The 26,788-nt window shown below is 39.8% G+C and overlaps 1 protein-coding gene across 1 annotated transcript in view; it reads right to left on the bottom strand.

Annotated features, from left to right (window-relative positions):
* LOC126382429 (protein kinase C-binding protein NELL1-like) overlaps positions 1-26,788 on the bottom strand; it is a 75,445-nt gene that overhangs the window by 20,311 nt on the left and 28,346 nt on the right. The window contains exon 2 of the mRNA XM_050032309.1: positions 16,575-16,682. Coding sequence (XP_049888266.1) covers positions 16,575-16,682 — 108 coding nt within the window. The remainder of the gene's footprint in view (positions 1-16,574; positions 16,683-26,788) is intronic.

Raw genomic sequence — 26,788 nt, 5'->3', positions numbered from 1 at the left:
CATGGTATCGTGATAGAGGCCTTGGAGGTAACGATCGCCGACACTGGCCCATTGCCAACACAGACTTATTATCTTCAGCATTTTAGCAACAGATTTCACTGCATTTATTATGTTAACCAACTTGTGACAGATGCCTTTGGGAGGAAACATATTGGGCGTCGAGGAGCCTCTGGGTAATATAATGTGATTTTCATACAGATAAATACGAAGCGAAACGATTGATTTTTTTATGGGAAGGAAGACGATTTTGTAGAAAACCCTAAACCAACCCGGCTGCCTACTGCAAATTGAAAACATTTTTTTGTAACTAAGTAAGTATATCAACCAATTGAGAAAAGATTCGATTAATAAAGTACTAATTTAAGTACCTAAGTTTTTAGACATTCACAATATTAGTTCAGATTGTGTTCAAAAAGTAGACCGAGATTTTATATACTAGAGATCTGAGCCCGATGCCAAATGTCAAATTATCTCGCATCGCTACAACAACATTTCAGCTGCAATGCGGACTGCAGAGTGCACTGAAAAGTTTTAAAGTCCATTTGGATAAAAGTTCAAAGAAAGTAAAAATCTTAAAGTTTTAAAAACAAAGTATTTCCGAAATAAAAGTTATAATGCGCAGAACCAATCTCGGGAATAAATTCAAATTGTTCCATTTACGAGTACCTATCAATTGCAATAGGTATTTTTATAGGTAAGTAACTAATTATTATTTTTCACATAACGTAATGATCGATTTTTAAACTGGGTAGATGACTGCAATGATATAGTAACATACATATTATTATACATCAATAGATGACTGGTTCGAAGAAAAATTACATAATGCCAACCTAAAAATCAAAGCCATCTTAAGGCGCGGGCCCACGGTGGTGCACGGAGAGGTTAAGTACGTGTAGCTTCGCTTTGTAAGCAAAATGTATGTAGTTGTGTCCACTGCACTGTAATGCTCGGAGAGGCTACGCATGAATTGACGTCATTGATACAATGTGCGTAGCTTGCTCGGATAGGCTGTTTTTTTTTTTTTTTTTTTTTTTTTTTATAGAGGGGGAGATGCCTTATGCATACCCAGTCGCACGAACGACTGGGTTATGTGGGACTCGCGCCCACTAAAACCCCCTCTGCACTACAGACTGCAGACACAGTGGTCCGCACCTTTGTTAGTTTACAGTAGTTGTTAGTTTACTTAATTAATTGCTCCTAAATCTATTCCTTAATTCTATGCTCGTGTTTTTAAAATTTTTTTTTATTATTTTTTTTTTTTTATTTTTTTTTATTTTTTTATTTTATTTTGTTTATTTTTTTTTTATATATATATATATATATATATATATTTTTATTATTTTTATCTCTTTTTATTATTATTATTATTATTATTATTATTATTATTTTTTTTTTTTTCTTTTCTTATTATAATATACTTAATCCTAGTTGAACTTATATATAGTTACATTTATTATTATTATTATTTTTTTTTATGTCTATTACATGCTGAGTTTACATTGTTTATGTCAGCTCCGCGAGACTCTCCCACGGGGCTGCCACTAGTGGTTTGGATTGGGGGAAGGAGACGAAGATGAGGGCTGCTGTTCCAGGAATGCAATAATTGCATCCCGTACTCGCTCATCTCCGTTTTTGGTTGCCATTTTGATGTTGTAGTCCGCTATTTTGCTATTGGTAGCCATCTCTGCACGAGTGATGAGACGCGCTGTGGCGTCGTCTTGTGTGCGGTCTGTGTAGTATACACACGTGGTGGTGTGACGTGAGATGGCTACCACTGCATGGGGGACACTGGCTGTGATGTGTGAAGGAGTCGCTGTGGTACGCACTATGTACACGGTGTTGAATGTGAGTCCCTGCGATTCGTGGACAGTCAGGGTGCGCGAGCCTTCGCTTGTTCCAAATCCCTGGCCGACAAGGAGAGCCTTTTCAGCCTGGGTGTGGACCAAGTAAAGGGTATTTTCCGACTTGGGAATCTTCGCACCAGTATATCCACGCAACGCCAGAGACCGGAGTGTGGGCTTGGCCGAATATATGCCCCCGTAGATCTCGCTGAGGGCATACGCTACGTCCAAGGGATTCCTATACGTGCACAGTAGCTCCTTTGTTATGTTGGTGACAGTGTTTGGTCTGTTGTAGTGTAGCTCGAAGAGGTTGTTCCTGTCTATGTAGGGGAGCTGGTTGTTATCCCCTATTAGGAGGGCTTCGTCGGCTTTGACGATCTGGATTGCAAGCACTATGGATCCGAAGTGGTTCATAAGGGCTTCGTCCACTACGAGGCGTTTACACGACTCGCCCTTATGAGTTCCGTTCACCAATAGTGACGCCATGGTTCTTACTCGGCGTTTGACTTGTTGCTCTCCAAATCGCTGGGCCAGCTTTTCCCTCAAGTCCTTGGCGGCTTCCGTGGTGGTTGTGACAACTACGTCCTCGTTGATGTCAATCCGAGAAACGACCCACGTTGTTTTGCCACAGCCAGGAACCCCGTTCACCCAGGTGAATGTGGGTGCGGTCCAGTGCTCCGGCACTTTGCCATCAGAGAGGTCACCCGAGATGGTTTTGGCCATCTCCAGCATCCTCTCGTCCAGCATTACCTTGGTGCACTTCGCAACCACTACTATGGATTCTCCCGGCGGGGTCCTGAACCGTAGCTCCCCTGCCTCCTCCTCCTCTCCCTTTGGCGGTTCTTCCCTTTCCACGAAGCCCACGCCGTTGCAGTATGCTGCCATATACTCCCCGGACATCTTGCCATGTAAAACTTGGCTAGTGCCGTTGTCGTACACGGCAGCATCCGCCTCGCCCAGTAGAACTCGCAGCAGTTCCAAATTGCCACGTTGGTAAGTTTGCAGTATTTTGCTGCAGATGTTTAGACTTACCATTCTCGTGGCTTTCGTAACCGCTACGAATTCTCTGAACGCGTTCAGCATGTGCTCCTGTGGGGTGGTTGCCGGAAGAAGGGTTGGGGGGGATACCTGTCCCATACCAGCCCTTGTTCTCACTTCGGGCTCGGTGGCTGGTGGACGCTTCTCGGGGGTGGTGAATTCCTCCACTGCCGCCTCTAAGGAACTCGCTCTCCGAGCTATTTGTGTAGGTTTTGTTGTTTTGGGGGTGTTCTGCCTGCATGCCATTGTGAGGGTTGTGACGAGCTGGGACAGTTTACTCTGGCTGTCCCTGCTATCCTCACTCTGACGTGCCTCCGCCTTCTCCGCTTCCACCCTTCGCTCCAGTCTCTCCGACCCGCTGATGTTGGGATCCCTTACAGGGTGTCCCCAGTGGTCTGTCGGAGTGGCTGGGGTGCCCTGGTCTCGACGCTGCGATATAAGATGACCGAGGTGTTGGCCTCGATCCTCGTACACCACAACCTCGTGGTACTTGGAGGCTGATAGGGCTCCTATGTAGTCCCTAGTTTCACCTCTCTCGTACCCCACGACCATTGCATCTATGCTGATCTTTTTGGGTGGAGTGGTTCCCTCCGCACCTCTGCTCCCTACTCTTAGCAGCACCTCGCATGCCTGCCTAAACTCCGTAGTGTCATCAGTGCTGAACAGCGCGACAGATTTGTTTTTCTCTCGCACTATTCTGCACCGCCGGCCTTCTACTAGTACTTCCGGCAAGGCGTTGTAGACTTTGCGTCTCATGGTGATTTTTGAGGTGCTGCCGTTGAGCAGAGCGCCAAGGCCCGGTGAGATAGTGACGCGGTTCTTGGCACGGGCGTTGCAGAAGGCGATGCCCATCCTCTCCGTGTTGTCGTCCATGAAGAGTGCGACTCCACGAATTCGGATGCCCGGCTTGCCCTTTTCCCCGTGTTGTGTGAGTATGAAGTTGGTGTGTGTTGGTGTTTGTGATTGTGTTTGTGTGTGTGTTTGAGTGTTTTGTGTTTGAGGGTTGATGCTGAGTGCGTCCACTGGAGTGTTAGGTGTGGCTTGTTGGCTCTGGGTCAACGTACTGTTCCTGCTGACCGCTATTCGAGCTACAAGCTCCATATACTCCAGTAGTTTGCTCCTTTGGGATTTTGATTCCAACATTACCGGAATTTGTTCCCTCGTTAGGCTGGTGTTTGTGCTGCACTCCAGGTTATGCCGGTGTGTGAGGAAGCGCGGGCATTCCAACAGAAGATGCCAGACTGTTTCGCTGAAGAGTGGATCACACTCGCAGCCCGGATAGGCTGTTCCATAGCTCAACGTTGTCGGCGTGGGTCTACGTTTCCACTGGAGTACACGAATATGACCCACGACTATGTAAATGCCTCCTGCAATGAAGCCCGCGTTTGTGGATTGCAATGGCACATGCGTAGCCTCTCTGTGAGCCGTGGGACGCTCTACATAGTCGTGCGTAGGTCTTCGTGTACTCCAATGGAAACGTAGAACCACGTTGTCAAACAAATTAATACACGAAGCTAAAATGCACCGCGTGCTCATGAGATTTCGTCAGTGTCTGACTTGATTAAGTTGTCAAGTAAGTAGTCTATTACACCCGAGATTTATGTTTTGGTCAAGGTACCTAGCATAGATACCTTGGCCTTGGTTCCGTACAAGACCATTAACCCGGCCCCAGGGGGGACAGAGTCATCTTCTCTGCCATCGACTGGGGCAATTCCTGATCGCCGCGTCCTTGCACCGGGGGTGGGCGCCTCTTACTTCAGTAGGCCGGAGTGAGATGGTGGCTGAGTTCGAATAGGGACCCAGACCTACAGGGTATAACGTAGAACCTTTGCTCAGGGATACGGATGAAGACCTCAACGGTCGCAGAGGCGATGATGGGAGCCATCGGTACGGCAATGCAGGACGGAAGGGACAAGTCACAGGGACTGTAACCTGTATCCTGACAGAGGGCAGCAGTAACTGTCAGTACTATTCAGAGGCGGAGGACAGGAGTCCTAGTACGGCTTTGAAATAAACTACTCTGGGCGCCATCCCACTTGCGTTAGACAGAGTACTGCAGGGCGGAAGGCAAGAGGGAAACCACTGGCCTATTTTTCCCTAAAAAAAGTAGCATGGAGAGTTAGGAGAATGCTACACCGACAAGAGCGTGGCTCTTAAATTAGTGATGATGATGATGACCCAGCATAGAGCAACACGGACCTCTTCGGTTACCTAGTCTGTTATTTAATGGAAGATGATTTAGTATAGGTATACATTTGTATTCGCTGTCTGCAAAACACGAAGTCATTAGCTTCCCGAATCCACTGACGTTGTCAAACCATTCATCACTTCTGACAAATGGCGCGATCACACGGACTGTTTCCCGGCAATACGATTGCAATTGGAATTGGAACCCGATGACAAACACCAAGACTAATATTGTGCAATCAAGGGCGAACATATTTCATCCCTCTTTTGCCTGGCGCGTATTTGGGGCGAGTCCAAAGCAAGGCAAGTAACTTACAGTGGCGAGGGGTGGAAATCATCTTCTAGGCTGGCAGTGCAATAAACTAATTGTAAATACTTTAAAACAGTTAATTTTCTGCAAGAGTTTTTTTTTGTTTTTTGGCGTGACTTATTGTAGATTTGCCGCAGACGGCATTAACTACTTGGCCGGACATATGGGGACCGCTGAAGGCTCTCACCCGCTGCAAGAGTAATAAGGCCGCTTGTTGTGAATTTCTTATTTTTTTCTGTTTTTTCTGTAATAGGTACCTTGTGTTCTTTGTGGTCAATAAAGTACCTATTTATCATATCTTAAAATTGATAGGTAATCCTCTCGATAACTTATAAACAAACATTTTTTTATTTTAGTTTTCGACTGATCTAAAACCAATAGATTATACTTTTCTTGCACTTATCGTAAGTATTGATTGTACTATTATTAGAGCTATCAAATGAAAATAAAAGTCACTTTGGCCGTTAGAATCGGTATCATTCCTCCTCCCCCTGGCATAATCTCGTTACGAGTATTCACAGGGTCCGCTTGCCTAATCTGAATATTTGACAAGTCCGGTTTTTTAGAGAAGCGACTGCCTGTCTGACCTTCCAACCCGCGAAGGGAAAACCAGCCCAAGTTAGGTCACATATCTCCAAAAATGTCATTTTTCGGGAATGTGGGTTTCCTCACGTTGTTTACCTTCACCGTTGAGCACGTGATAATCATTTATGATCCAAACATGAATTCGAAAACAAATTCGACAATCATTGGTTTATACCTGTTCTGGATTCGAACCTGCGACCTCAAAATGAGAGGCAAGCGTTCTACCACGGCTCGGCCAGAATCGGTATTATTATCTTAGTTATTTTTCATGTTGTGTTTGTACGAGTATTGTAAATTCCAACCCTCAGCGAATGAAAACTAGATGCATTCCTGCCTCAGTGTCAACAGGGCCGGCGCGGCGCAGGCGACGCGTGTCGTCCACGTGGCCACTCCATCACGCTCTGTGCACGTCCCTAAGGCATCACACATCAAAGAGCACCATGTCAACCCTCAACCATCGTATGAACCTCGGAGACTAATTGCTGTGTGATTTGTCACAGTTTCTAATAGGGCGTTGTGATATTTTGCACGCGAGAGATGATGTAATTATTGTTTCGAATACCGGATGACAACACTCACCGCCCCCCATTTGACCGGTCAAGTAGTTAATGCCATTGGCGGAAAATCTATAATAGTCAAGTCAAATAATAGTTGCGAAAATTTTAGTGTTGGAGCAATCGGGAATGATACGTATAGAACGGCAACTCTCAGCTCTTCACCAGCGGCTGATCTAGGTTTACTTTACTCCCCCTCGAACATAGTTTAGACTTGAATCGTATGGCGTGCGCGTGTACGATAAGGTCAGTGTGGTGTCTGTGTAAAACGAGGTTGTTTGTATGAAATGTCCGGGGTGTGATTGGAGTCAGAACGTAGGTATAATTTCAGATATTTTACAAGTCAACCGTTCTTGATTTAAAGATATCTGTTCTTTAAATCAAGAACGGAGAAAATGATCTTAACAACAATCGAATTTACTTAGTAGATGACGCCATTCTTATGAACCTATCTATTTTGTGTATGACACATTTTTAACGGAGATATGATACCTTGAGTAAAATTAACATACTTATAACGTACCATTTTCAACAGCAATGTAACGGAAATAAAAGGCGACATACGTATCTATATTACACCTGCATCGCTTATTCACACTCAAGAGTTATCCTTTCAGTGGTGCGAGGAAGTTGCATAGCAACGGTAGGAGACGGGAAAGTTCCGAAGTTTCCCTTCCTCCCCTATCGCAGTTCGATGACTCCCGCCCACGCAGACTCAACTAGTATTATTACACCCAGATTGAAAGAAAACATCCCTAAAGCTCTCCATACATATAGGCGGTACCGCAAGCGTTGCGGGATATAAAGCGGAGTTTTTTTTGTGACTTATTGTAGATTTGCCGCAGATGGCATTAACTACTTGGCCGGACAAATGGGAAGCGCTGAAGGCTCTCACCCGGAAAGCGGAAAGGATCCCGTACATAATGTTTGAAAGAACCCGCTCAGTCAATTAATTTGCTTTAAATTTTTCAGTCTCCTTCTATCGTATGGGTTGTGAGGTGGATTACGAACCCCATCAACCCTGGTATCAGGCTTACTATTGAGCCGCCAAAGGCCCCTGACATGGCTCATGTAACGACTACTAACTTCCATCAGTAAGTAGTAACCGGGACCAACAGCTTAACGTGCCTTACTTAGCACGGATCATCTTATTTTCGGACAATCTGGTGATTAACCTAACCTAGCCTAACCAAACTAGGGAACAATGTGATTTTCGTGATATGTCCCCACCGGGATTTGAACCCGGGACCTCCGAATCGCGAGCCAAACGCTCAAACCACTGGACCACCGAGGCCGTAAATTTTTCAGTGATATTACTGGACTCGCTGATCTAAAAATGTTAATAATGATCAGTTTTAGAGATGTAAGTAGTACTTAGTAATACTTACATAACTTAATATCATACTCAATGTAATATTTTGCCAATTTGGTTGCCTGGAAGAGATTGGTACTTAGCAATAAGGCCGCCTATTGTACTAATTCTATTTCTCTTTTGTTTTGTATTTTGTTTTTTCCTGTTTGTGCAATAAAGTATTTGTTATGTTATGTTAATTATAGTAATACTTAATATCGGGAAAATACAGTGTTTTTTTACCGAATACACGCTGACGAATGCTAATTTCTATCTTTGTAGTTGGAAATGCCATAGGTCATTAAGAAAATGGAAGTACTTTGCACGTCTATCCTTTGAAATGAAAACGAACTTGCATACAAACTCGATCGTTACAAATATTTTTCCGGCCCGGAACGCCTCCGATGCGGCTTCTGTGTGCAGCAAGCTTAAGGGAACATCTAAGACCCAGCTGAACATAGTTACGTAAGCTTTTCATATCTTCAGATTCGATTAAGTGGATTGCGCTGTAAGTATGACACAGTCTAATCAACATATTTAAGGAATTGTTGAATATATCTGCGTTATCTGATTGAACTGGCGTGCTCAGTTCAGTTCCCTTTTAGGATATCATGCAATACGAGAATTCGTTTGACAGTCAAGTAAAAATTCAAATATACTTACTTACTTTCAAATTCTTATCTTTTAACCCATACATAAGCTATGACATGCCCGGGTTGATAAGCAGAACAATATATTTAAAGACTTTCTCTACGGCCCTGATCATGCAAGGAACATCTTATCTCTTACAGACATACATTATATAAACTCACGTCTATTTCCCACCGGGGTAAGCAGAGACTATGGAATTCCATTTGCTTCGATCCTGACATATTTCTCTTGCTTCCTCCACATTCATCATTCGTTTCAGACACGCATATCTTATTAAAATAAATAAAGTGTGGATTGCTTTTCTGTACTCTGAGGGGAAGGAGGAAAAAGCAGCTGTTTTAAACCTGTCTGCGAGAACCATTATAAATAATGCATGGGTCTTCCCGAGGCTTCCGCCGTCCCCTCGGCCAAATTATTATTTAATATCAATTAGTTTGCACTGGCACTGAGCGAGCACGCAGACAACCAAAATAACTTGGACTTTATGTAATACCAACTAGTGTACACAGACGGGTCATACTAAATGGTAGGTCCACCCTTAAAATAGCGTGCCGAGGGTTAGCGAATCTTATGAAATTGCTTCATATTTCACTTGACTGTTGCTGAAATAACAATGGGGAACGGTTTATAATAATACGCCGGCTTTTCGTTTTAAGTTATTATGAGAATTCTTCGTACGCTTGGCGACAGGGTGGCGATTTATTTCTTGGCTTTTGTTAATATTTATTAAATTTTTAAGAAAAGACAGGTTATTCTCGGTTCACGCGCGAGGGTGTCGGAGCACGCGCTTTTTTCTGCGCGAGGGTGGTGTAACAGTCTTTAAAAATGTTGACAGCAATAACACAAAAATATTAAGTACTTACTTATTTTGAAAATTCCGCACGCGTCAGTTCAACATAAATAAGTATCGGGGCTGCCATGAATACCTTATCTAACGGCAATGTTATTTCATGCGCTAATTAAATCATCTCGAGGATCATAAATTATGCATGAAGCAAGTGAACATCGAACTCGGCTGGGTGATAACTCCGGTATACCATTACCATTCATACCGTTATATTACCATTACCATTCATACGACGGGACCTGTTATGGTTTAATTAAATCCCCCATAGATCTGTTGAGAGTAAACACAAATATTGGCGAACCATTGCAAACACTCGACTGTTTGGTTCCCCGCTGAGAACTTATTTATTGGAGCCATTTATGACTCTAGCACACACGACAGTTTTGTAGCGACAATTTATATGGCTTCAGGAAATTGACGAACTATTTTGATTTATGGTTTGTTTTTCTTCAAGTCGATGAACTTTTGTTTCGCTTTTTAGTTGACTCTGTACTGTGTACATATTGTTAGGTTATGTGTGTTAGCAACATCAAAGTCATAATGAATATATACATGTTAGTGACATCGTAACGAATACTGAGGGGGATGATTCAGACTATAATTCTGAGTTAATATCAAGTGGAATTTACCGTCGCAAAATTAATGTCTTTTTAAGTGCTCTTTTAATTATTTTCAATTCTATAATTTTGCGACGTAAAAATTCCATTTGATATTAATTCAGAATAATGAGCTGAATCATTCCGCTCAGTATTTGTTACGATCTCACTTACACCCCGTACAAGTACAGGTACGTATGGGTGTTAGTGACACCGTAATAAATACTGAAGGGGATGATTCAGGTACTGAAAAGTATCGGCGTCCGAAGGACGTAATATACGATCCCGACGACCCGATTACTCTAGCCATAGAGGCAGCCAATCAGCTCGCGACACCAAACACTTCAGGACCCCGATACCGACCCCGCCGGCGTGGTCGACGATTTCCCTCATTCAGCGCTTATCGCTATCGACCCACTAGGGTCGATTAATTCTTTCAAATATTTTTCCTCTCAGACGACGCCCTGAGCCGAGGTTCGCGCCCAACTGGGCACCCTCAGGCCTATTGTCTTAAACGTTGTACCGGGTGAGAGCCTTCAGCGCTCATTTTTTTATTATTTTCAGTTAAATACTTTTGCAACGGAAAATTCTATTTTATTTTTTTTACTTACACCATGCACTTTGCTGACAAGACACGTTTTTCTTGTCTCTCCTAACTATGTATATTATTTCCTAGTTTGTCTAATACAGTCTGCTTTAACATCATCTCGAAGTTTTATTTACCGTTGCTAACACCGCCTCCAACAATGTGAACGGGTATTTTTGTAAGCGATTTAGCATTCGAGTCGCTCTTTATTCGGCAGGATTACAATCAACTGTTAACTTTGTAATAAAAAAAATATGTACTTACACATTGTTTTAAGTTTACGCGGTTATTGGTGCTAATTCCTGTAAATACCATCTAATTTTTTTTTAAGTTATATCTGTCATTTTCTTATCCGCCGAAAAGGAAAGGGACGGGTAATCGACAAGCATAAAATTTATGGAACACACGTCAATTTTAAGCACGAATCTAAACCAACCGTCTAAAAATTTTACATCCGTCAATAACCCGACACAGTTAAGTAGACAGCACGTCAAACGGATTGCATACCAGCAACGTACCTTTTGATTCGCCCGGGTTATTCATTCATTTACTCATTCTTCCTAAAATTAAGAGCTGTGAATCATCCGTCCCTTTCCTTTTCGACGGATATGAAAATGACGGATATAACTTAAAATAAAATTAGGCGGTGTCTGCAGGAATCGGGGCCATTATCATAATTAAAACACATAATAACGGGTTCTTACCGCGTTTAAATGGGGATATGAGACTCCCGATATTTCGACACTGTCATCAGTCATCCCGTGATGATGGCACTTGCAACAGTGTCGAAATATGGGGAGTCTCATATCCCCATTTAAACGCGGTAAGAACCCGTTATTATGTGTTTTAATTATGTACTTATACTCATTAAAAGTGTTCAGTAATAAATCTATATAATTGTATCACCCTGTCACTGGAGTTTACATGTTTATTCAGTCGGTTGCACTGGCTTTGAAACTTTCACACGTAACTTAGCATGGCTCATTTCATTTGCCGTTCATCGGTTCACCACAAGAGATCAGCGATCGCTCTATTATGTTAATAGTGTTTTGCTTTTATTTTACATTCCAAGTGTACACAGATGCCGCTTCATTAAACTTGTAGAAGGATTCAGATTCAATACATTTCACCACACTTCTCCTCCTTATCTAGTTAATGCAGACAGTCATAATCGTACATTAGCCGCAAATCTCATACAATAGACATCGTAAACCAAAATCTGTACATGACAATAACAACGACGAGACATGTTCTGTTCCGTAGCAACACAATGCATTTGAGACGTTATTAATCTCCAATAGAGTGTTTGGACAGGCATGCTTGTTTAGCTGCGGCTGTCGTGTGGCATGTAACGCCTGTCAGAATAGCTCGAGCAATTGCCACGCGACGCGCGACGGCGGTCGGGCGGCCGCGGCATTGACAGGCGGTCGGCATTTAACCACCAATTAATATGAAGGCATGCAACGTCCAATGCACTAACCTGCTTATGACAGAGTTTAAGCTGCTCGTTTGTTGATATTCGTGACTTATTTCACTGTCAACTGCAGTGTTTCGCTTTTATCAAAGCTTAGAAATATTTGGCAATTTCAATTTAGGTATGCAAATGTGCCTTTTGAAGTTTAATATTTTTACGTACCCTACTTTGCACTTTGCTACCCTACTTTGCTAAAATATATCCAATTATGTAAGTACTTATTATTTATTAAATTTACAACTACAATACTAATACCTACCGGAAATTACGTTCCCCTAGGGCCTAAAGATAAAGACTAAGTTTCAGTTATAGGTAAACTTAAAATAAAAGCTTGCAGAAGTTTCGACGCTAGGTTTTATTTATTCACTCGCCCATGAAAATATCAGAATATTGTTTATTCCAGTTTCAACAAACTTTTATGTGGGACACGACAGTTTTTATTTATCGGCTTCAAACTTAGACAAGACAATTACAGTCGCTGGCAACCCTCACCGCATTGAAAATGGAATAAAAATGTCGTTCCATTATTGTGAAACTTTTAAAATATTTAATTTCCTTTCTACATGTCGTAGTCAAACTGTCACCGCCGCGAGAGAGACATTTGTTTAACATGTTATTTGAAATAGTGGTGGTGTTGTATTTGACATTTGGCACTTGAACCGACAACACAATATGGCGGGAATCGTCGGGATTGATCCGTACAATTAGGGTGGATCCCTCCGACAATTACGCGAGTGTACGCAACCGGCCTAATGGTGCGGCTTACGTTACATTAAGTGAACTGCATCAGGTGCCTATTCCTAGGGTTGCCGTGAAATCGGACCCGAATTAGTACGGACGATAAATTACGTGTAATGAATGACGATCGAGCGCGTAAGTGATATCACATTAACGGTTTCGGCTGGGCCTTTTGCCGGCTAAGGTTGATTAACACTGAAAGGTTGGCCCGATTGATTCCCTTTCAGGGTATCATTATACTACAAGTGAAACAAGGGATTCTTAAGTTGTTTAGGTGAAATATTAATAGAATATTATAAATTAATGGGAGATGTATCTACGACCATATTGTATATTTAGGAAATATGTCATAATTCGTTCCGATTTTCTAATAAAACTTAAATCTTAGCATTATTGCCTGATAGAGATAAGTATGTACCAAAACAGTATTATAATAAGTACTTACTTAGATTACTTTTTATGCTATATTACTGCTGTATAATATAGAATTATATAAGTAGATGCCTTAAAAAATTCTATAATAAATAAAATGATTGTGCTAATTAGTAATTTGAAATACATTTACAACCCTGGTCATTGACAGAATTTGGTTCAATCCCGAGGCGGGTTAATCAGTTCCCGCGCTGAGGGATTACCGTATATCCGGTGGATTAACCACTCATTGAATAACGGTGGACAGATAGGGACCGCAATCCCTCGTTCGGGATTACAGCCGACAGGGATCTAATAAATGTCCATCCAATATTTATTGTCACCCTCGCGTCATTCAATAAACGAGGGATGAATGTGTTAGTTTGTAAATATGTGTTGTAACTTGTAACATACGAAAAGGTGAAACCATACTTGTAATATTGTTATAACGTAGCATTATTATTATTATTTGTGTAATTGAGAGGGCTCCAACTAATGCAGCCCGAATGGCCATTACGACCTAGTTAGATCTATTGTGGCCAAATCCCTACATATATTTAAAACTCCTCTAGACCGATCCGTTCGATTAGATCGAGCGTCTTTTTGGGAGGAAGCTCCATGACTTTTTGGGGATACATATAACGTAGCGTAGTAGATAAGTTAAATTTAAACTGCAATAAATTTGTCTAATTCGTGAGAATCTACCATATTAAAAAAAAATACACCATCAACCAAACAGTTTCTTTAAAAAAAACGACTGATCAAACATAAAATAAAGTATGATTCTTCCATTATGATTAGTGCTATAAATCTTGTAGTGGAGCAGCGTGGTGGAGCAAGCTCCATACCCGACCTCTTACGATTGATCGAGTGGAGGACTGTGCCCAGCAGTAGGTTGTATATAGGCTGTAGTAGTTTTACTGCAGTAGTTTTAGGCGGATGAGACGTTCGTTCGTAACTATGTTACCTACCGAATAAAGATATTTTTAAATTTGAATATGATTATGTTATATGTGCTTAAATCCCATCATGAAATGAATAAAACATTTTTTGAAGAAAATCAATATTCACCGTTTAATTTGTCTAAAAGTTGACACGTTTAATGTTGGAGACGACACGGATGAATCGTTCATTAGGTAAGTATTAGGTAAAAACTGACAATTCAAAGTCTAACTATTACGTTTTGAATAACGATATTTTTTAATTTGAGATATCAATCAAACCCTAAGACAGAAAATAGGGAGGTCAATAAAATAGTCTTTCAATCTCAAACCGACCCTTTTTATTGGAGTGATCCGAATCTATTCCGTGTCGCGCCGCAAAACGTCTTCTTTTCAACATCAAATTGCAAATTATGCCAAAAAATCGGGGGAAGTACAATAGGCACGTGCCAGCCCCCTCGGAACTGCGGCTCAAGTGATTTTTGAGTCAGACGTTTAATATCGAAAGAATGTTCATTTCCCTTTTTTTGTTAGAGAAGTATATTTTCCCAGTCATCGTCTCTTAATTGATTTTCTGGATTTTTGAGCGGTTCTCAATAAGAAACCGTGATGAGCAAATTCTGAGGGTTCTTAGAAATTAATTGGGAATTCTTTCACCCTAAGGTTTCCTTAAAGAAATTGCTGCAATAAGGCCTCCTTCAGTGCTTCTTCTGTCTGTGTCTAACTGTCCTATATGTTGTGTGCAATGAAGTAATATTTAACATAACGTAGCATCTCGCTTGTAGGTATTCCCAAAGGCAGACAGAGGTAGGCAGAGATGTATAATACAGCACTCCTCGCCAGCTATATATAAGACTTTAAGTCTCATGTGAAACCACATGGAAAGTATTATTTAATAGAATTGAACATAATTGTGAACGTGTCAAATCGTCAGGTTAGATAAGCGGACCCTGTGAAAAAGGGAATAGTACTGAAAAGATGATGAACATGTTTGTAGGCAAACTTTATGTAGGAAAGTTATAACATATAGGATAATATAGCCACTTGTAGGTCTTTGTAAATATGTTGTACAGCAATTCCAAAATTTCACAGAAAACATACATTTTAAGTCCGACATGCCTACATTTTTCAAAGAAAACCTTCGACACTCATTTTTACATTTACTTGAGGCACAAAAATCCCATTACTTTCCATACTTATAAAGCTTATATTATTAGCACTATTAAAAAGTAGTGTAGGCGTGGCCGGCCAGTAACCAGTAGATGTTAGACCGACGCTTAATGGCCGCAAGTGAAAATGCACCTCAAATGGATTGCACCTCAAGTCGACGTACATATTTACGATCCATTACGGCGATACCACGATACCACTCCCTTACACTTGGGCCGGAATTAAATTGCATTCACTAAAAGCGAGTTTTCTACTTTATTAAAAAGTCGTGTTGTTTCGTCTATATGTTTGAACTAGCTTTTGCCCGTGACTTTGTCCGCGTGGCGTGTATCTTATCACGCGGTTTACATTTTTTCATACAAATGTTTTTTCCCGCTAACTCCTATTCCCGTGGGAATTTCGCAATATCCTGTTGCAACTAAGCTTTAAGTTTACTAAGGTACCTGCATGCCAAATTTCAAGCGTCTAACTTAAGCGGTTTAGATTTTTCATACAAAAGGATTTTCCCGCTAATTCCCGTTCCTGTGGGAATTTCGGGAATTCCTTTCTTAGTGCACCTCTACGGTACCTAAGCTACGTCCCTTCCAAATTTCAAGTGCCTACATTTAGCCGTTTAGGCTGTGCGTTGATATGTCAGTCAGTCAGTTTCTCCTTTTATATATTTAGAAGATAACGTGAAAACACGAAATTACAATGGAATTTGTATGAAAAAGTAACCTGACAAAATTTCGCAGTTATTATTACATTTTTCTTTATTAAAATTCGTAATTAAGTCATCATAGGTCTTTACATTTTGATCTGATGATTTATACAGCGTTTCCGTGGCAACGTCTTGTATGGCTGAAAAGTCCAATACGGGAGCGGCAATAGCGTCCGCACGACTGGCATTTCAGCTGAGGGTCGTTAGATGGTGTGGGCAGTGAAACGACCCTCTCATTTTTATGTATTTTTTCCCGTCTTTCGTTTAAGATAAGATCTGGTACCGGACCAGGCCTTGTCATATGCCTTGCAACCATCGACCATCGACGTCTTGAACCTAAATAAAGATTTTATCTATTTATCTACCATAAATAAGTACAGAAATAAGAATACGTTGTTTGTCACGTTTAGATCTGTCTTTACTTAGAAATCACCAACACCACATTTCAAAGGCGTCGAGTCCAGGACGAGAAATTTTAACACATGTAGTATCCTAGGTCAAAGATAAATTATGAAATTCTGTTTACTAAATACAGATCTAAAGGTGACAAAAAACAAAAAACACATTTGACTAGGTTGTCAAGTGACTTACCTTGCAGGGTGTAAGCGGTGCGCGCGGGTTGCATTCCTGGCGCGGGCGAGACGCCGGCGCGGGTCGTATTCTGCAGCGACAACGCACCCAGCAGGTCCAGCTCGGTGGCTGCAACAACAACAATCAAACATTGAGACTGGCAAAAGTAAAGGTAGAGAGGTAGAGTCCCCGCCGTAAAAGCATCCCCGCGGCAGCGCTAGAGTCGCAGTATCTGTGTTGGCAACATCAGTCTTAATATTAATAATATTAAATTGTTTTAAGTTTACGCGGTTATTATCATAATGAAAGCACATAATAACGGGTTCTTACCGCGTTTAAATGGGGATATGAGACTCCCCAAACGCGGTAAGAACCCGTTATTATGTGCTTTAATATTAAATTGTACTGTAATATATTTTCCTATGACAATATTACAGGACTTTACGCCACGGACTTTGCCGACGAGTCACGCTTTCTTATATCTCGCTACTTATGTAAATATTTCCTACTTTTCAATTACAATACAGTCCACTTAACACCTCGAAGGGTTTTATTTACCGGAGCAACCACCGCCTCCAACAATCTGCTGCATAGAATGAGGGGCTTTCCTGGTTACGTTCTCCAAAAACAATACAGAATGCTCATTACTCGGGTACATACTTATTCCAAAATACAACGTATTGGCAGAAGCAAACATAACAGAATTGTTACTTAATATTTGGATCACATGCAATGCTATCACCTTCACGAGAGCATCTCACTCAGCGTGCCATATCCATCCATACTTATACCAGACATAAAATAACAAATATATTTTATACTCCCCGCTGTAAAACGAATCTTGGTCTTCAAGCCCCGTTAACCAGAACTTTTAAAGAATACAACTCTTTTTGTAACAAAATCTTAGATCTTGATGTGTTCCATGATCCGCTGAATATATATATGAGAAAAATTTTAGATTATTTAAAGCTCAACAGATATTAATTACTTACTTATATCTTTCTAATTTTTAAGTTTGATGTGTAATTTTAATTTTACTTTATTTTTAAATACTTAAGTACTTACCCTTAATTGTATAAGTTATGTACGCCGTAATTGTCGTATATACACTTCTCATCAAAAAAATCGAAACACCTTGCAAGTTTACGTTTTGTCAGGATTATCAGAAAAATGTGTACATTTAGGAATAAATGTTAAATGTCGTTTAATAGTGAGTAATATGAGCTTATCAAATCTTAATGTTAATGTTCTAAATTTAAATGAATTTTTCATAGGTTTCGTATTTTGTTAAATGAGTCATTTTTATTCCGTATGGAGTATAAAGGAAATGGATAAAACAACACACGTAAATGAAAAAAAGCTTAAAAACGTTTATTTAATAACTTGTATTCCCTCCCCGAGCTCTAATTACTGCTTCCATACGGTTCTTCATCGATCGGATGAGAGTCACGATCACATGCTGTGGTATATTGTCCCATTCCTCTTGGATTGCATCTTGCAGCTGGCTAAGTGTTTCTGGGGCAGGATCTCTTGCTCGAATTCGTCTCTTTAATTCATCCCACAGATGTTCAATGGGATTCATGTCCGGGCTTCTTGCTGGCCATTCCATAATAGAGATATCGACTTCGTTAAGATAATCTCGTACGACGCCCGCGGTGTGAGCCCTAGCATTGTCGTGCATGAATATGAAGCCGTTGCCAATAAAATGTGCATAGGGCATCACATGAGGCTCGAGACACTCTTCGACGTACCGATGACAGTTTAGTGCAGGCAGACGTGGCCCAGACACGAAAGCAAGCTCTGTCTTACCGTCGGCGCTGATTCCTCCCCAAACCGTCCACGAACCGCCACCATAGCTGACCTTTTCTTCAATGCAGCATTGTGCATAGCGTTCTCCGTCTCTTCTGTAGACCTTGTTCCTTCCGTCGTTACCATACAGCATAATTTTACACTCATCAGAAAAGAGAACTTTGCTCCACTGTAGGTATGACCAATTTAGGTGCTCACGTGCAAAGTTAAAGCGCGCTCTTCGATGGTCTGCAGTTAATTTCGGCCCATTTGCTGGCTTATGCGGTACCAGTCCACGATCCTTCAACCTTCTTCTTATTGTAGAGTCACTTACAGCCACCCTTCGTACAACACGAAGCCGCTGCTGCAGTTGAAAAGCGTTAAGGCGTCGATTTCTTAAAGAAGTTGTTACAATAAATCGATCATCTCGCTCAGAAGTGACCTGCCAGATCCTGAACGGCGCGTGAACAAACCAGTCTCCCGATAACGTTTATAGAATCTATGAACAGATGACAGGCTTAGATGCAGTCTTGCAGCCACAACACGCTGACTAAGGCCAGAATCCAGCAATGCCACAACTTGGGCGGCTTCTGTGGGCGAAGTATCTATACGTTTTAGAAAAAAAACCTTTTTTCAGACGTCCCAAAGTCACAGTATTGAAATAAAAAACAAAAAGTTTAAGGATAGGCGCCAATTTTTAGATTTTAAACGCTAAATGTACTCCAACCCTAAACACACATTTGTCTCAAAACAGTGATTCATTTCGTTTATAAGATAAACAAATGAAATTCTAATTTTGAATTTAGAATTTTCGCTTATTACTGTAATGGCCAAACTGCCAGCTATACATTTATGTATTTTTTTTCATCGTATGAATTCTTTTTTGTGTTAAATTCGGACAGAAACAATGAAAACGGAAGTGTTTCGATTTTTTTGATGAGAAGTGTATTAGTCACAATACCGTAACCTTATAAATGTAAAATGTTTTAATATATGTGATGTGGTTGTACTTTATAAATAAATAAATAAATCACATTATGTATAGAATTATGTTGCTGCCTATATTGCTTCTCTTTATTTTGTTCAGAATAATAATGGGTGGAAGATGTAATCGTACCTGGGTATAATAAAAAGGGTCATCATAACCAAAAACAAAGACAAAAGATGCTTGTGTCTGTCATCTATGAAATTAGAAGGTTAAATGTAAGAAAATGTGTACAGCGCTATCTACAGGGTGTTAGTGACATCGTAACGAATACTCAGAGGGATGATTCAGACCATGATTCTGAGTTAATATCAAGTGGAATTTTCCGTCGCAAAATTCATGTTATTTTTTTAGTTTTTTTAAATTATTTTCAATTCTATACTTTTGCGATGGAAAATTCCACTTGATATTAACTCAAAATAATCAGCTGAATCATCCCTCTCAGTATTCGTTACGATGTCACTTACACCCCATACAAGTACATACAGTAGCCATACAAGTAGGTATGGGTGTTAGTGACACTGTAACGAATACTGAAGGGGATGATTCAGACCATGATTCTGAGTCGATATCAAGTGGAATTTCCTGTCGGAGAAGTCATGAAAATTTTAGAGCTTATTTATTTAAATTATTTTCCGTTCCATACTTTTGCGACGGAAAATTCCACTCGATATCAACTCAGAATCATGGCCTGAATCATCTCTCAAAGTTTTCGTTACGATGTCACTAACACCCTGTATATTATTTTATTGGCAAGTCCCTCATTAGGCTTCTTCTTCTTCAATCGTGTGGGTTGTGAGGTGAATTACCAACCCTATCAACCCTGGTGTCAGGGTTATTATTGAGCCGCCAAAGGCCCCTGACATGGCTCATGTAACGACTAGTTACTTACATCAGTAAGTAGTAACCGGGACCAACAACTTAACGTGCCTTCCGAAGGACGGATCATCTTAATTTTTGGACAATCAGGTGATCAGCCTGTAATGTCGATAACCAAACTAGGGATCACAAAGTGATTTTTGTGATATGTCCCCACCGGGATCGTGAGCCCAACGCTCAACCACTGGACCACGTAGGTCGTCACGTCTGAGGGCTCATTAGGCTAACCTAATATGTCTTAGAAAAGAAGAGAAATCCCCTCACATCCCTAATTTTATCTAAAAGAATCTCTTAACAGTCTAACGAGGCAATATCTCCTCATTTATATGAACCCTCCATTGTTTTCCCGTGTAATGGGTATTGATGGCCGTAAAGACTTGTGGCCTACATTCGACATCGATTGCCCCAAGACGCGCTCCGAAAACACGAGAAAACCCGCAGACTCGAACTTGTATCGATCTCAGGCACGCCGGCCGGCCTCTGTCATATAACCTACAAAGAGTTTGTATTAAGTATATTATTTTCAAAGAATAATACCAATTGTTAAACATTTAAATTTAAATAATAAAATAATAATTAATTAAATATAAAAATAATTAATATTATACAATAATACATAATTATTTTTTAATTAAATTTTTAGACACCAGGCTTGATGAGGTTGGTCATCCACCTCTCAACCCACACGATAAGAAGAACTAGTAAATTGCTATCATATTTTGAATATCTGATTATTAATGTATGTCATACACATAAAGGTTCAGTAAGATCTACTTTGAACCGGCGTGCGTGTATGAAACGATTGATGAATGTGGAGGAAGCAAGAGAAGTACGTCAGAAATTGGCATTTTAATTAAATAAAAATATACGTTATAAATGCCTTCGTCAGAGGGAAATCGTATAAAACTTGTTATATTAAGTATTCTGTGATAGGACTAAGGTCTTAAAGCAGTAGTAACATATTAGGTACCTACCTATAAGTACATCAATGGTCTGAAATGTCTCAAACTAAAATCGTAACCAACGTAGAGTGCAGTAAGAAATAGACAATCCCCACAAACTATACTTAAATTATTATACTAATAGGACTCTATGTTATCCCTAAGTCAATATAAGTTTTTTTTAATTAAGTCACAGGCGAAGTGAACTATAATAAACCAGTACGGTATATAAGTCACCCACGTAGAGTGGCGTATGTAGGCTGTATAAATTAAAATAACCGAGTTTTTTTATTATTATTGAATGACGATCTGTCAAAAGAATCTCGGTCACGTAGCTACAGACGTAGCGCGTAGACGATGCTACGGGCTATAACTAGCTGCTACGCCAGACATTCGTAGATAAATTCCCACTTTGTCTTTAGGCAAGATGCAGAATAGGCTTTGTCACAGATAAAATACAACATATTAAAAGTATATAATAATATATAATAAGAAACTGTCCGACCGATATTAAATAATTAATATTGTTAAATTGTGTAAGTGAATGTGTCGTAGTTTGGCAAAAATGTACGTTTTTATTTGTATGTCGTTTTTACATTTGTCTATGGAGTTTTTCATTATTATTGTATGTCTTTTTCATATCTCGGGCCTATGGAGGCCCGGACTTTTGGAAGGCGTGCGTGGGGCCGAAGCCAACACGTAGAGGCCCCTTAAGACAGTTTAATCTAAATGTGGTGTGACACCAACCGGCGATTATCCCTGTATGCACTATGGGAGTGCACCCAAAGACAATCCCCGGTTCGTGTAGGACTATAGCAGATTATGGGAACAAAGGGAACTGGGCTATTGGATTGGGGGTTAGTGGACCGGGATACTGGAGCTATGGGGGACTATGGCGCTTGCTCGACCAATGTTGGTAAACATGGATAAATGAGCAGGCAGCGACTCGCCATTATTATTATTATTATATTATTAGCGCAAAGCAAACACTGCTGAGATTAAAAACATGTACTAATGCAGAAATCTCATTTCTTCTCTCGTATTGGTTGTGAATTCAATGACCTACCTCACCAACCCTATAGTGTCAGGGTTGAGCCACCAAAGGCGCCTGACATGGCTCCTGTTTAACGTGCCCTCCGAAGCACGGGCCATTTTACTTTCGGACAATCGGGGTAATCAGCCTATAATGTCTTAACCAAATTAGCGACCACATTGAGATTTTTGTAACATGTCCCTACCGGTATCGAACCCGGGACCGAGAAACCAATGGTGTAACCACTAAACCAGAGAAGCTGTTGAAAAAGTACTAAGAATCCGTTTTTGGATATTCATCTCTAAGGATAAAAGAGATTTCATAACAACAGCTTTTTGAAGTCAAAATGACTCGAAATTTAATTTTAATTAAAAATTAAATTAAATAATTTCGAAGCTAGATGGAAATACTCGCAGTGCAGTGTTCCGCCACTCCCGACTATAACATTACATTACAGTCTACCCAAATTACCTTTTTAAAGCCCCTTGTCCGTTAAAGCATGGTCTAGAATTAGGTACCTAATACTATTAGCCTAAATAGCCCTCCACGTGAAGATTGCAGGGAAGTGTTTCTTTGAGCAGACGGGAGATTACTCAGAGCCGTGAGGGTGCCTCAATTAACGCGAGGCGCGCTTAGTGCTGAGAGCACTCTCCTCGGATGCCTCCTGAGTCCCAAATTAACAGCGCCTCTCTGTGACTCCAGCACAAAAGTTGAAACAGGGTTGTCGATTGTGGAAAATAGATTTATTACCGATCATTTTTATAGTTTTTTATATCGTAGAAGTTAGCGAAGTGATCTCATCGTATCTATAAAGAAAGACCTGCAATTGTAATTCTTAAAATAACGAAATGTGATAATTTTACGAACAGTAAGTTTATGTGCTTAATAGCTGAATAATAGAAAAAAACAAAGAACGATCGAATTTGAGACTGTTCGGTTTGAGAAGTTTTAGGCGGATGAGACGTTCGTTATGTAAAAATGACGATTCAAATTGTAACTATGTTTCCCACTGAATAAAGGTATTTTCGAATTTGAATTTAATAATTATGTCTTTTTAATCATTCGTCATCTTCGGAAGCGACAAGCGAACCCAATAAAATACACAAAAATCTCGATAGTGCTGATGCTCTATCGAGATTTCTTTCTGATTTCTTGTTTCATATTGATCTGTAGAATTTTTTGGTTAACGTTTTGTTTTTGTTGTCTATCATTAGAAGCAAATCTGACGTTTTTGTTTAGTAATAACACGTGATGCTGCGCGTCGATTCCGCTCCACTGGTCGCAGTTCTACAATGACCGATAAGAACTCTTTATCGTCATAGAATGACCTGGCCACGTGTCGCGGTACAGGGCACCCCTGTGGCGCCGCGACGCCGGCTCGTCTGTCTACAACTACCCTCCTACCTCACATCTTAGCATCGCTATTCACTGTCCTACTTCCCACACAGATTGCATTAATTCTTTTGTCGAACTTTCGAGATTGGAATGAATCTCTAAGAGATTTGGTATATCTGTATTTAGATCTTCCATTAAAAATAGTACCTAGGCTGCCGATTGCAGGTCTTCTGTCTCATATGTATTTTGTCCAATCAACCAATATTCCCAATTTGCTATGTTTATCTTTGAACAATAATGTATTTTGTATTGTGTTGTACTCTACCTTACATTTTCAAGAAGGTCCAAATAAAGGCGATAATCCTCCTCAGATTAATTTATTTTAATTTACTTACGTTCTTTTTACCCTGTGCAAAATCTACTATTCCTTACAAAGATAAAAAAATCAGTACCATTTCTTGCTACTTCAGTGATAAAAGTGAAACAAAGAATGACAAATGACATCCATTTATTCGAAATAACCTCGTGTTATACGATGCAGTGGTAACCTCCGTATTACTTCATAAACTGCCAACATACTTACGCGGTACGAATTGTCAAACTTTTGCCCCCTCTCCCTGTGTCCCAATGAATAAAGCTTAACAGTACAGCAGCTTAGGAAAGCTGTCCACTATAGTTCTTAAATTGTAGAATGATTATTATGAATGGAACATAAATATAGAGCATACCCTAGTGCGATAGACACCTTGAAGTTGGCGTATTCGATGGCGTATTGGATGTCATCTACACTATGTTAAGATTCATATAAAACAGCTCGCTAGATAGTTTGCTTTCTTTCGACTTTTCGACGGCAAAAAGCAAAGTTACTTGCAATTTTATGTTTCCAAACTCGGTAAATTACATATAAAGACCACAACAGTATTAGTTATAACTTAAATGAATGAACGCGATTTACTCGTTCATCTGGCTAAAGTTTTAAAGGTTCTCTTATAAGTAAGTATTAAATGGCATATTAGGGAACATCATAAGCGTCGCTTTTGCATAAGAAGCAGCAAGTGATCCTACAATATTTATGACTCGTTTGAAAATGCTTCTGCACCAAACTTCAATAATAAATAGTGTATGTTCCCAGGGTCAAAGGTAAATTATAATTATAAAAGGTGATCAAAAATCAATGTCATTTTTCTCTTTAACTTATTTTCGATTTTAATCACGAATTAAGTAACAATGAGCATAATGATTGACCGTTTTCATTGATGACGTCACTCGGACAGTATTCCATTCAAATTCAATACAAAATTTTCGTTTTGACGTTTCGTAAAAAGTATCTCATTTGACTAAGTTGTACTATAATATGTTACTATAGTACATTGATGTATAATTATTATATGACTAATAGTAACACAAATAGGTTGGGTATAGCTTTTCAACGTGGAAAATGTGTGCGTGTTTCAATGTTGCCTTACTGTACGTATCAAAGGCTGTTTATGTCTTCAAAATGCATTGTTGCCATGCGTGGGGGATTCCAAACTCTTTTTCCTTATTTTCATTGAGTCACGAAGGGTTCGTGATGAATAGTGCGCTATCTACGGAGGCATTTCGATTTATTACGATGCAACGTAAACATGTTGTTATCTTTCATGTATGGAATACGGCGGGGAATTTACAACTAGAAACGAGACAGGAGGATAAATTTATTTATGAACAAAGAATATATATTTTTTTAAATAAAAAGATACTAAATATTTTTTTGAAGATGTAGGCCTACTCGACGTGTAGTAGAATTCACATTTAATTGTTTGAAATCTTGGACATAAGACGCATGGTGTATATGTCTGCAAAGATAGAGTTTGGTGGGACCTAGCCATAAGTATAATTTTAAGACCAAATTGTGTACCCAAATTCATACAATAAATTATTTGATTTGATTTGGTATAAGAAGATCAGGGGGGTTAAAATGGCCACATCGAACTAGTTCATCTAAGAAAGCAATATTGTAATTTGACTTTTGCGCATATAAAAGTAAGTGCGCAATGCAAACACATGTCGAATAGCAATATTGCTTTCTTAGATGAATTGCTTCGATGTGGCCACTTTAACCCCCAGGTGTGCTCAATCCTATGACAAGTCCATTGCTAGCCCTTGATAACGTAAGTGTTATCATTCAATTGGTATCTCCAACATTCCAAGGACGTAAATTTTATTATTGGAAATTATGGGAATTACTGACTAATGTATTTAATTACTATTATTTGTCACATATATATAAATCATAAGTATTTGTTATGTTATGTTATCATTACAACTGTACGTAAATCTTTTACTAAAAGTACAAAATTTCCTTGCAGAGTAAATTAAAAGCATGGACGTGTTTATTTAAAATATTATCTGGTATTTTATTGTAAAAACGTTCACATAACCCCAAAATAATGAATGTAATTTTGAATAGCAATATAGTATGCATACCTATACACAAGTGTGTAGTGTGGTGTTTTGCATGTAAATACTCCATTAATGAAAAAGAGAAGATAATCTTATCCCGTCCGGCTCGCAACAGTGATAGACAAACCCCATCGTCGTTATGACAGGCCATTCCCATCAGCGTAACTATTCGCAATCAATAAGTAACAGTCTACGAGTTATATTGTACGTTATCTGCCATCCTAGCCGGCAGTAAAGCCTTCGCCCGGTCGTAAACACTACTCCTACTTCAGTGTTTATAGCCCTAGATGCTAGTTTTAACGGGGAATAAATCCGAAAAGTGCACATTGCATTTTCATGAATTTAGGCGAAGTGATGTTTTGAAATGTCTCCTTCTATCGTATGGGTTGTGAGGTAGAGTAACAACCTCATGAACCCTGGCTCATGTAACGACTACTTTCTTACATCAGTAAGTAGTAACCGGAACCAACGGCGTAACGTACCTTCTGAAACATGGATCATCTTACTTTCCGACAATCAGGTGATCAGCCTGTAATGTTTTAACCAAACTAAGGACCACAAAGTATTTTTTTATGATATGTCCCCACCGGGAATCGAACTCAGGACGTCCGGATCGTCAACCACTGGTCCACGGAGGTCGTTGAAATGTCTCCGCCAATCCGTAATAAGAAAGCGTGGAGGATGTCATCTTCGGATGATTACAGGAATAACTTTTTATTTAATTATTAATATTTAATGGTTGGCTTATGAGCAAAAGGAAGGAAATACGGAATTAATGTCTAACAGAACTCAGACAAATTGCACAGCCTAACTTTAGGACTAAGTATTTCTG

Source organism: Pectinophora gossypiella, chromosome 4, assembly GCF_024362695.1.
Source record: "Pectinophora gossypiella chromosome 4, ilPecGoss1.1, whole genome shotgun sequence".
Lineage (NCBI taxonomy): Eukaryota > Metazoa > Arthropoda > Insecta > Lepidoptera > Gelechiidae > Pectinophora > Pectinophora gossypiella.
This window is presented reverse-complemented; position numbering and strand designations above follow the sequence as displayed.